Source organism: Sphaerodactylus townsendi, linkage group LG10 (genome assembly GCF_021028975.2).
Source record: "Sphaerodactylus townsendi isolate TG3544 linkage group LG10, MPM_Stown_v2.3, whole genome shotgun sequence".
In the NCBI taxonomy this organism is placed as follows: Eukaryota; Metazoa; Chordata; class Lepidosauria; order Squamata; family Sphaerodactylidae; genus Sphaerodactylus; species Sphaerodactylus townsendi.
The window spans coordinates 48,281,676-48,293,779 of record NC_059434.1 but is presented as its reverse complement, the minus strand read 5'-3'; the positions used below and the strand labels follow the sequence as shown (position 1 = coordinate 48,293,779).

The following is a 12,104-nucleotide window of genomic DNA, read 5'->3' as shown; positions in this document are numbered from 1 at the left end:
TTTTTGGTCTGTTGATATTCCAAATCTTTAATGTTTGTGAAAAGTACACGAGGCTTTAGCAGAAGATTTATGATGTTCCACCGTCAGTGTATATACCCCAATCCATGTTCTAAAGGGATTAGGGAACAGATGTGCATCTCTTCTTTTTCTTTAAACTTTTAACTCAAGTGTGATCATCCCACTTGTGAGTCGCTTGAATGGATAAAGCCTTAATACACTGGCATCAGAATAACTTACTCAAGTTATATTTAGTTTTTACAAAGGTACACAATTCAAAAACAGCAACAAAACAATACAGCATGTACTGTGTGTGCTGCTGGCACAAACAAGCAACAATTAGTAAAGTATCTTGTTGCGAATTAATATGATTTCATTGTTAGCTTCATTATAAAATATTTAGTTTTTAAACAATCACAATCACAAATGCATTGACACTTCAATGCAGAGTTCTAAACTATACACATTAAGGGCATATTTCAATAATAAACTCCTTCAAGGAAAGTCAAGGGATGCTAACAGATAAAGACCTAAGATCTCTGGTAAAATGTCAACTTTGAAAACAATTCAGTATGGATTCACATATTGTTTTTTAGGTTAATTAACACCAGTAATTAACACCATAAACACCCAAAATTTCCAAAACAGACATTTTCTGAATTTCTTTTCCATTACAGCAATGTGAAAAATTACTGAGAGGAATATCTGGAGTGTCTTTAAATGTATGTATAAAGAAAAATTGCTTAAAAATGTTCATTTGCTTCCATCTAATGCTGGTTACTTTGGCTAAAATTTCAGGACAAGCAAATAGGTGTTAAAATGTGATAAAATTTGTTACATTTATGGAAAAATTGTAATTTAGTTTTGAAATTTTGAACTTTAGTTCACAAAGAAATTACGAATATAATAGGATATACTTTTGAACTGACTTTACTTGCATAACCTGATTACAGGAGATGTTTATCAGAAAATGTGGCACTGATAAACAATGATTTATGGCAACCAGAATGGTGTTAACGCAAGTATGGAGGGGAAAAGATACCAATGGCTAATTGAGGTTTGGCACATTATAATTAAGAATAAGATTACAGGGTTTAAAACACCTATATGATTAATAAATGTTAGTCAAGTAAAAAAACTGCAGAGTTCTGGTTACTTTTTAGTATAGACTGATATTGTTGGTATCCTAACTCTAATATGAAAGAGGAGATAGTTAGGATATATAGTTACAGTTAGGTAAGATAGGGTTAAACAGTAAACTGGAATGAACTGATTTTTTAAAACATTCTGGTTATTTCACTGATCTCTGAGAAACTGATAATTAGTAATGGTCTTATCTCACTGAGATAATTATGTCACAAACTGTTTTCTGGGTCTGATTTTAAGAGAATGGAAGTTCAGTTCATTCATATAGACATATATATTTCAATTACATTGACATAGATCAAGATATACTAAAACTATGACAAATGACAATCTGCTGGTATTCCATTTCCTCGTATAATGTATACAAATGTACACACAATTTTTACTGGAAATAAAAAAATTGCACACAAAATAGAAATTGTGAGCAACAACTGAAAATAAACATGTATTTGCTCACACTACATGAAGATTTAATTAAGATTTTTGTTTTATTTATTTTTAATTCTTTGGAGGCACTGAATCAGGCTTCATTGTTAAAAACAGACAAATGGAGGTAGCATATTTACATGCATCAGTTTGCACAAGACACATCATAACTATCTTTTTTGGATCACAGATACAGGAGGACAGTAAATAAAGTGTAGTTGAGACATGCTTTGATCATTTAGAAAGGCCTGAGGTATACCTTTCTGAGAAATATACAGAGAAAGGGTACGACATTTTAAGACTAAATATACTATTTATGTCTTTACAATGCAGCTTCTCATTTAAAAATGACAACCTTTTAAATATTTTTAATTTTATGCTAAAAGAACCCCCTCCCCTGAAAAACAGTGTATATCTGTTTTGCATATTAAACACAACTATAATTCTTATGAGGTAAGCTTTCTATTGCAAATAATTTGACAAAACTTGACAAAATGTATTCCTGTTTTTAAAAACCATTATTAAATGTATTAGAAGGAAGAGAAACACAAGCTATACATACCTTGCAAGGGCTGGTGAAGGACATCTAGTCTCTTCCACATCTAGATGCTCTCGGGGACTTTGTATTGGCACAGGAGGAAATATGCTCATTTTGAACTAAATAAATTAATACAGAATAGTTTATGATTCCTGTCAGATACATCTTTTAGATAGTTCAAGTGTAGTTTCGAGGCCTTGCCTCAAAGAAATCTGCAACATTTTTAGATGCCAGGAAACTGACTACTTTGGACATCTCCTGTAGTAAATTCCCACTAGTGCAACTTTATATTATTTTGGCTGCTTCCGCACGGCCACGCTAGGGGTTGGGTCGGCGTACATGACGCTGACCCAATCCCCCCGGGACTGTTTGCACGAACGGTCCCTGTAACGACAGGGAAGACGGCGCCATGGAGCGCCGTCACCTGATCAACATATCTTCCCTGCGACTGTCCGGCGTGTCGCTGAGGCCAGGAGACATGCCCCACTCTGGAGTCGCAGGGAAGGGGGGGCATGTCCCCAGGCCTCGGCCATGCGCCGGACGGTCGCAGGGAAGGTAAGTCAATCGGGAAAGGGGGAGGGATGGCGCCTTCAAGCCTGGAAGCCGCCATTTTCCAAAAACCTCGCTGGGAAAATGGCGGCTTCGCACTGCTGGGGAGGAGCGAGGGCGGTGCGGCTGCAAAGCAGCTGCGCCCCCCATGCGAACAGCTCCCTAGGGACGGCGTTTTTGCCGTCCCTAGGGCGCTGTATATGACCCATGTGAAAAGGGCCTATGACTATGCATTTACTTAACAGATTATCTGTTGCGGTCATCTAAAACTACTGGCCAAGTCTTGAATGAATCAACATGTTCTGAAATGAAGATCACTGAAAAAAATATTCCCACAATATATCTTACTGAACTAAATTTAACCACAATATATCTTAACTAGTCCTAAAAATAAGGGTAAACTGATCTAGAGAAGAAGAAGAAACTGGTAAAACTAGGTTTTAGAATCTCCTCCAACTGTAAACTCCTCAATGAGGTCAATTGCCCTGTAGTGTTTTTTGCTCCCCTTTCTGCTATAGGTGCTTTTTGTTTGAAATTTGCAGTTTCTATGCTGCTCTGATTATTCTTTTACTACCAAGTATGGTGAAAGAAAAGTGAAACCAGCAAATACGGAAGAATCAAAACTATTTTTTTCCTTTAATTTTCACATCCTTGTTTCCTTTCTATTTCTTTAATGCCAAAGGAAAATACATAATGAAGGACTTATTATTTTCTTTGCACCTGGTGGCATGACGACTACAATTGCCAAGGTTTGCTTTACATCTCTTGGACCATCCCATACCAGACTGGTGAAGCATTATCTTTGTTTGATCAAAGACTGTGGATGCACAGTTTCCCACTTTTGAAAATTAGGTGACTCTGAAGTATTTGCAGACGTAATACTAAACTCGGTTATATTCACTGGGCTCAAAAATAATGCTCAAAAGAGTTATCACACAGGGATTCAAGAAAACTAATGTTTTGTAAAGAAGCAGTTAAAATTAATATTTAAGTCTATGACAAAAATATATGTCTAAAGGAGTAAACAAAGCATAGCAATGCTAGAAGGTACATTCAAACGAATTTGATTCTGACTTAATTTTTTTTTACTGTGTTCTTCATGCACTTTTAATAATCAAAGATTTGCAGGTAATTTCTAATACTATTTTTTCCCATGAAAACCAAGCTTAAATACTTGTATTAGCCAATATTAAAACTGAGGCTTATTTATGAAATGGGTTTGTATATTATTATTAACTCTATAATATCAATAGCTATAGTGAACGATAAGTTACCGAAAAGTTGAAGAGTTGCTATGACAACAGGATAGCAACTTAATACTATAATTAGTCTTATAAGAGTATGAGTTTTATTTCTTTTAAGCAGGAAAAAAACCCAAGGACAAAGCAGTCTAGCTTGTCATTTTGAAGTTCATAAATGCTAATGGGACTTTGTCACACAGCACTGTGTTCTTTTCCCCACGTACTGAGCTTACTTTTCCCACCATTAAAGTTACAGCTGCCACTTCCTCCATTTTACATGACTGTGATCTGAGAGTGTTAGCAGCAGGAGCACCCTTATTTTTAAATTTGGTTTAATGCAGGTATTGTAAGCCCTGCTGGCAGGCCTCAAGGCAAGAACTTTTAATGGAAGCAGAAACACAGCACTGGAAAACTGGAGAGAGGGTTCTCTAATTGTTAGAGATATTGCTAGGAACACAAGTACAGAAAATTGATACAATACAGTGCCAACTGCAGCAGACAAATAACGGATAAAAGTATCCTCTGTTACATCAAACCTAGTGATGGATGCTGAGAGAGTTTAGAACAGGAGAATTTGGAATATGAGCTTCTCCTGTTTGGAACTATTAACCCAACTATGAGCTGAGCCAACTCCCTGGAAAGTCCAGCTTGTAACTGGCTTGGCCCTGTCTACAATCCTACAGCCCTTCCCATGGCTTCCCCTTCCCAGTTAAACTCCTGCTTTTGCCAAAAAGGACTGTTGCTGATGAAGTCTTCAATAAGCCCTATGAAGAACCGAGGAAATCTGAACAATTACAGTTTCCATTAACTGGTACCCAGGTCACAATTCCTGCACAGTTCCAGGACCTAATTAAGTCTTCTGTACCAGCCCTTCTCATTACTGCTGCACTGCCCAGTAAATTTTGAGAAAACAGAACAGGGGAGCTCATGAGAGATTTGACACAGGTCTTACGGTGTTTTCAAAGATATCGCTGGAATTTGGGGCTCAGAACAAGAGCCTGCAGTAGTGTAGCCCCTGCGGGGGAAGGTGGGTGCATGCCCCCTTGGAGTAGCCAAGCGCAGTCCCTACGGAAGCGTGGCAAAGGTGTTTTGGGGGCGTGGTGTAGTGTTCCAGGACGGGGTGGGGGCAGGCAGGGGCATGGCAGGGGCGCATGCGTGCCCCGGGCGCAGTTCCCTCCCGCTCCACCCTTGACAGCTGAAATGGGACCAAGCTTAAACTAATAAATCTGGGCCTAATCTGAACTACAACCAAAAAAGGTCATTATAATCATACTTCTTTTGCATCAAGCTTGCTATCTGTAATTGAACAAAGAATAACTTATACAAATAGGTCTTCTGTGTACTAACAAAGTAGGGAAAAAATCTGGATTTGTTGTTAATACTGTGGATACTTTGATCAGCAACAGTATAATGCCATCAATGGGGTTGCAATAAGAAAAACTCAACTGAATTGAAAGCACTTTCATTGATTCCACATACAGATCAGAAAGCAAGGACATAAAATGAAGTCACCTGAAGAAGTCAGTTTTAATTTGATCTATGTAGCACATGCAACAAAGACATGTCTTGCACTTTCATAGTAAAGTGCAAGACATGTCTTTGTTGCATGTGCTACATAGATCAAATTAAAACTGACTTCTTAAAATTAAAACAAATTAAAACTATGAACTTGGAATGATTTTCAGCCATACCCACTGCACAAACATATGTTTTGTACTGTGATGGTCACATATAGGTTAAGAGCCCTTCGGGGGTGGGCAGTATAACAAATCAAATAAATAAACAAACAAACAAACAAACAAATAAGAGCAACTGGCTGCTGCCATCAGCTCTTAGAAACTTCTTAGCAGATGTTATTCAAAGACTGAGTTTATAATAAACCCAAGATGATCGACACTTACAGCTTCCCAAGATGCAACTCTCTGACACTTGTGTTTCTAAAATGCCTGAAAAGAAACAAATTATGTTCTTCAAAAATAAACTAAAGCCATTTATTTAAATTCTCCAACATGCAAACACTGTTAAAATGCCTGCCATTAGGATGACTTTGATAAAACATCACCTGGGACTAGAATAATGCCTCGTCCCACCTCAGGTGCCACTTGAGCAGGTCATCTAAGGGTCACATTGCTGGCACCCCCCCCCCCAACTGCACTGTCCCCCAAGCTCCGAATGGAGTTTGAGAGCAGGGGCACAGTTGAATGCTGAGCCAGCCAGTACAGTCAAACCTCAGTCTTCATTGCTTTTGGAGATCAACGGTTTCGGTCTTCGCCAGTCGCTCCTGGCCGTTTGGTCACCTCGGAGATCAGCGGTCGCCTCGGCTTCCATCAGCTTACGAGGCGACTTTTGAATATCTCCAGTGCACCGTTTGTGTTGTACATGCACAAACGGCATAGCGCATGCACAAAAAGCATTGTGCATGCACAAATGGCATACCTCGGAGTACACCATTTTTGGTTTTCACTGCCTGTTGTCGGACAAATTAGTGGCGAAAACCGAGGTTCCACTGTACAGGCTTGCCCCACCCTGAACTCCACATGAAGTTCAGAGCAGGGGGCCTGCACAATGCTGTGCTTTGCTTGGCCATGTCCAACTTTAAACTTTAGGTTTCAACCCTGCAGTTTAAAGTTCAAATCAAGCCTTGCTGAGCCCAGGATCTAACTGAGCAGTCTAGCTGACTGGCTCCCAGAGGCATATTTGCCTAGGGACATGGGGTGTCCCATGTCCCCAGGCGCAACCATTCCAGTCATGTAGGGGGTGCCAAAACATCCCCCACAGACTGAACCATTCAAGCCTCTAATTCAAGCAAGCTGCAAGCCTCAACTTACATCAGCGATGGAAGTTGGCTGCCTCATGCTGCCAGTGCCTGGTCGTCGTCTTCTGCAGGTAAGAAACACTTTATTCTTGGGGTTGACCGTCGGATTGCGACAGTGCACCTGGGTAGCTAAATGTTGAAGGGTTTTCTTTCTCAGAGAGCTGCCTGCCTGGCTGTTCTGCAGGGTTGTTTCTGAGAGTATTTAAAATATATGCATTGCATCTTTAAATTATACCCTTTATGATTGCTAAGAGAACATAAATTGGGGTTCCCAAGGTGATTAACTTTGTTTCCTGTGAATGCTCTTATGGACTCTTTCTTTGGGTCCCTCCATGCCTGCTGTCTTCAGAAATCTCTTTTCTCTATAGTTTCTTTTAGACAGCTGCTGTTGTCTACATGTGCCACCTTGCTTTGCAACCTGTGACTCACTTCGCAGGGTCCTCACATGACTTGGACTATTGCTGTGTTCAGATTTGTGAGTTGGGGCATGTTCTATTATGTGATGGTGACTTTGAAATGACCTGGTGCAAAAAAATATTGTTTGATCGTGGTGGGAGGGTGGCCGCCCATACGCGGGGGTGGGGAAGGGCAGGGACGCCAAACTTAGGTTTTGTCCCCGGTCTCCATTTTGCCTAGATATGCTCTGCTGGCTCCAGCTGTATACTGTTGGCTCTGCCCCCCCCCCCCCCGCTCCATCAGGTAGTGCTTAGGAGGTGGAGTCAACAGTATAAAGCTGGAGCTGGCCACACTGGGCTCAGTATGGCTTGAGCTTTAAATTGTTGGCTCAAAGCTTGCAGTTTAAAGTTGGACCTAGCCAAGACAAGTCCAGGATCAAACAGCCCCCCTGCTCTGAACTCCATGTGGAGTTGAGGGAATGAGGTCACACTAGCCAGTTCAGTGTTCTACTGCACCCATGCTCCCGAACTCCATGTGGAGTTTGGGCAGGGCGCAGTTGAGGTGGTACTTGGCAAAATGCCTCCCACATAACCTGCCCAAGTGACACCTGGGTTACAGCCCCCTTGCGCCCCTTGTTGCACAACTGAATGGAGAACACACTGCTCCAAGAGGATTTCTACACTGCATTTAATGCAGATGCTCATCACCCCCCACAGAAACTTTGTCAGTCATTTGAACAGGGCTGGACATACTATGTGTATCATACTGAATTTACACTAAAGCATAACATTACTAAAAACTGACTTTTAGGCAGGCAGATTCATGGAATAGCAAGAAAATTCCAGTAACACTTTAAAGATTTACACGATTTCCAGGGTTTAAGTTTGTCAAAATTTCCTTACACGTGGCAAAGGGAGCTTTGGCCCCTTCTGCACATGCAGAATAATGTCCTTTTAATCCACTTTCAATGCACTTTGCAGCTGGATTTGACGGTGCGGAATAGCAAAATCCATTTGTAAACAATTGTGAAAGTGGTTTGGAAGTGCATTATTCTGAATGTGCGGAAGGGGCCCTGACTCTCAAAAACTGATATTCTATGAATCCTGTTAGTGTTTTAAGGTACTACTTGACTTGAATTTTGCTCTTCTACTGCAGGCTACCCATCTCAAACTAGATTCAGTGAATGTACATGATTAATCAAAGATTCCTACCTGAACAGCAACTTCTAGGTGGTAAAAGATACCACATTGCTATTCTTGTAGAAGTGAGTAAATTTGTGACCAAGTGCACAACTGGCTAACTAACAGAAGCAGAAGCTTTTCAAGCCAACTACTGTTTTTTAATTATTATTCTGATAATCCTTCACTTAATTCAAGTTATCAACCATATAGTATTCCAAAAAACTCTTATTGTTTTCCTCATATTATTCAGTAAAGCTCTATAATTAGAAACCACTGCCACTAAAAAAGTAAATAATACAAAATATAAAAGTAAACTCGAGATGTTTGAACTCTCTCAGAAACAAAGCTTGATATTTCATCCAAATTTTCCAGAAAAATGTTTTATACCTAGGAGAAATGTGACTTCTCAAGTTTGTGCATTTTGGAAAAAGCAAATAATCTATTTTTGCCATATTTTTTCCAAAAATATTTTTATGTATTCCTTATTTCATCGTTTGATTTCCTATTCACAGGTTTTTTTATATTCCCCTTTTGTCACATATGTTGAGGTATTGTGTTGGTGAACTACCATGGCACCTCTTCCAACACAAAATGTGTGTATAAAGCAGCATCAAGTTGAGACTGACTTATGACAACCCCAGCAACTTTTCAAGGAAACTGGGAAGCAGAGGTGGTTTGCCATTGCCATTGCCTACGCAGTGGTGTAGTGGTTAAGAGCAGATGTACTCTAATCTGGAGGAACTGGCTTTGATTCCCCACTCTGCCATCTGAGCTGTGGAGGCTTATCTGGGGAATTCAGATTAGCCTGTACACTCCAACACACACCATCTGGGTGACCTTGGGCTACTCACAGTTCTTCTGAGCTCTCTCAGCCCCACCTACCTCACAGGGTGTTTGTTGTGAGGGGGGAAGGGAAAGGAGTTTGTAAGTCCCTTTGAGTCTCCTTGCAGGACACAAAGGGGGGATATAAATCCAACTCTTCTTCTTCTTCTGTGCAGAACCTTTCCTTATGGTCTCCCTAGTTCCAATCCTGCTTAACTTCCAAGACCAGACTATACCATGCAACCTCCTCCACCAACCCAAATACATACAAAGAGGGTTACTTTGTGTTAACTCAGAGGATTAGTTGTGGTAACTCAGCTAAGCCATAACAGCTAATGCAAATTGATTCTTGTAACGCCTTAAAGTCTAGCAGTCTTATTGTGGCATAACCATTTTGTGAACTACAGACCACTTAATCAGAGGTACCTAATGAAGGGGGTTCAAGCCCACAAATCTTATGCCACAATAAATCTGATTGGCTCCTCCTTTTTGAATTCAGCCTTACAGGGGAGAAGTATTTTGTTTGCTGTTGCAAATACTAGACTACTACAGGATTCTGATGAAGCACCTGCTCAGAGACAGTAGTTGTGTTTTCATTTCCCTTACCCATTAAAAAAAGTTTTCTTGAACTGTGTTCATGAACACACAACTTCTATTGATTACCCCAATTCTTCACTGCTGCTGTTATACATTTCAGAGGGTCCACTCCCATTATAGTGAAGCATTTTTTGACAACTGGCAAAGGTTCCTTGCAGAGTTTAAATGTGTCTGACTTGATCTGCTGTGTTCTCTGCTGAATGAACCAGGAGCAGAGAAACACTCTGGCAATCCAACCTGGCAATTGATGGACGATGAAAGCATTTTGTACATTTCATGGACTATTACATACAGGGGGCTCTCCTCTTCTTCAGTGGATGGAAACAATCCACGTCTAGGATCCAGGACAAACTCTTTGAACAGAGGCCCCTTCCGCACATGCAGAATAATGCCCTTTCAATCCACTTTCACGATTGTTTGCAAGTGGAGTTTGCTATTTCGCACAGTAAAATCCAGCTGCTAAGTGGATTGAAAGGGCATTATTCTGCATGTGTGGAAAGGGCCAGAGACAGGCTTTTCAAACAGTCCACGGGAAGACGAAATGCCCAATCCTGAAGGGTAACTGTCCTGCATTCTTACCTCTTTCGTGCTGTTCCGTCTCGCAGCTCTTTTCCCAGCTCTCAGGAACTGAAACAAACAAACAAACAAACAGGTTGCGGGGAAGAAAGACGCTGCAGAAATCTCGCTACAGAAGCCGCCCACCAGCTTGAAAGCGCTGCATAAACGCAGAGGCGGAAGTGCCTGCAAAGAACGGGGCTGAAAGAGCCTTTTCTTATTTCAACCGGGCTGGCGGCTAATTCTAAACCACGCCGATGGACGGGCCCCGTATATGGCAGCCGGCCACCCTCTCCCCCCCCCCCACCCAGTATCTCTTCCTCCGGCTGCCACCCCTTCTGCAAACGGACTGGGGAATAAGTGACAACAGCAACATTCTCGTGGCACTTTCAAGAGCGCAAAGGACATGCCTTCTCGGGACATACGAAGCAATGGGGCTTACTTCCGAGTAAATCACTGCACGCGCCTGCCTCTTCGACACAGCGATGGAGAGAGCGGAGTGCCACTCGCTGATTGACCCGCGAGAGGAATCGAGGAGTTTCCTGCATGCACCAGGGGGCTGCTTCGTTCAGCAACGGGGTCTTAGCCCAGAGAGGCAGGGGATCACCCGTCCCACCACTTCCCTCGCCAGCCCCCCCGGAAGAGGCGACTCTACCCGCATCAGACCGTCCGCCTCCGAGGGCGCCCTTTCCCTGCCAGGGCTCAGGAAAAGGGCCCTGAGAAGAAAGGACGCCCAGGCGTCGCCATAGAAACCAGACAGCGAAGCTGCCAAGGCGGCCGCTCCGCCCAACCCACGCCCTTCTTCGCCTATCGCTCGGGGAGCATCCTCCCTCCCGCCCACGCCTCGCAATAGCCCTTGGTAGCTTTTCTCTTTGGCAACTCCTGCCCGGTTAGAGTGTCATGCGCTCTGATCGGAGTCCTGTTTCGAAGGGATCTCCGTTGCTCACGACAAGGAAGGAATCCCATCCCCCCCCCCCCTCTTATCTTAAGTTATCATAACAGAAGTTCAAGAGAATCGCTTTGCATGCTGAGAATTTGGTTTATGTACGGAGGTCCACCCCCCTCAGTACAAGGCTACTATAAAACGTCCCAGTCGAAAATGAAGCCCTTAAGCGCAGGCAAAGGTTATAAATTGGGTGGAGAAGACCCAGCCTATGGCATTATGTACAGATGAGCTCCTTCCCCCCTCTATGTGGTTCCCAACTGCTGGCAACTCTAGTCATAGATCCCAGCACCTCAAGACTTTATAATCGGATTGTTAGGAACATATATGATCCCTAACTAGTCTATGCAATCCAAGCCTATGTGCATGGTTTACATGGAAGCATACTACTGAACTAATTGGAGCTTATTTTTAAGTGAATGCAAACAATGGCAGCTGTATTTATTTTAAAGTTTATTTAAATCAACCCTTCTCCAACAAAGGGTCCCGGAGTAGCTTAATAGCCTAACCATACATTTCTCAACTCTAGCAGGATGGGGGCATTTGTTATATGTTAAGGATGCAATCCAAAGAACCACCAGTAAACTGAAATGAGTATCTGAGAAAAGGTTGTTGGGATTTGGGCACCCAATTCTGCCACCCTTTCTACTCTTAAGGGCAAGTAAGCATGCTTCAGATTGTGTGCATAGGAATAATTCATAATAATGTGAAGGAAAACAAACAGGTGGGATAGATCATTGGTTTTCACTGAACCTAGCAGCTGCTACCATTTTAATTTAACAACTTATGTAATTCTTGCATATTTTTCAATTATTCATTGCTCAGTATTTACTACCAAAGGAAGAAAATTAATTTCTGCATTCCCAATAAACACAATGTACTTTGCACACCTGGACAT

General features: G+C 41.8%; 1 protein-coding gene across 2 annotated transcripts in view; it reads right to left on the bottom strand.

Moving 5' to 3' along the window:
• The window catches only part of TTC29 (tetratricopeptide repeat domain 29), a 143,087-nt gene extending 132,237 nt beyond the window's left edge, over nt 1–10,850 (bottom strand). For both annotated transcript variants that reach the window (XM_048508830.1, XM_048508831.1), the window contains exons 1-4: nt 10,706–10,850; nt 10,288–10,335; nt 5,799–5,843; nt 2,132–2,226 (exon numbers count right to left, since the gene is read on the bottom strand). In XM_048508830.1, the coding sequence (XP_048364787.1) occupies nt 2,132–2,220 (89 nt within the window). In that variant the 5' untranslated portion in view covers nt 2,221–2,226; nt 5,799–5,843; nt 10,288–10,335; nt 10,706–10,850. The remainder of the gene's footprint in view (nt 1–2,131; nt 2,227–5,798; nt 5,844–10,287; nt 10,336–10,705) is intronic.
• Between the last annotated feature and the right edge of the window lie 1,254 nt (nt 10,851–12,104).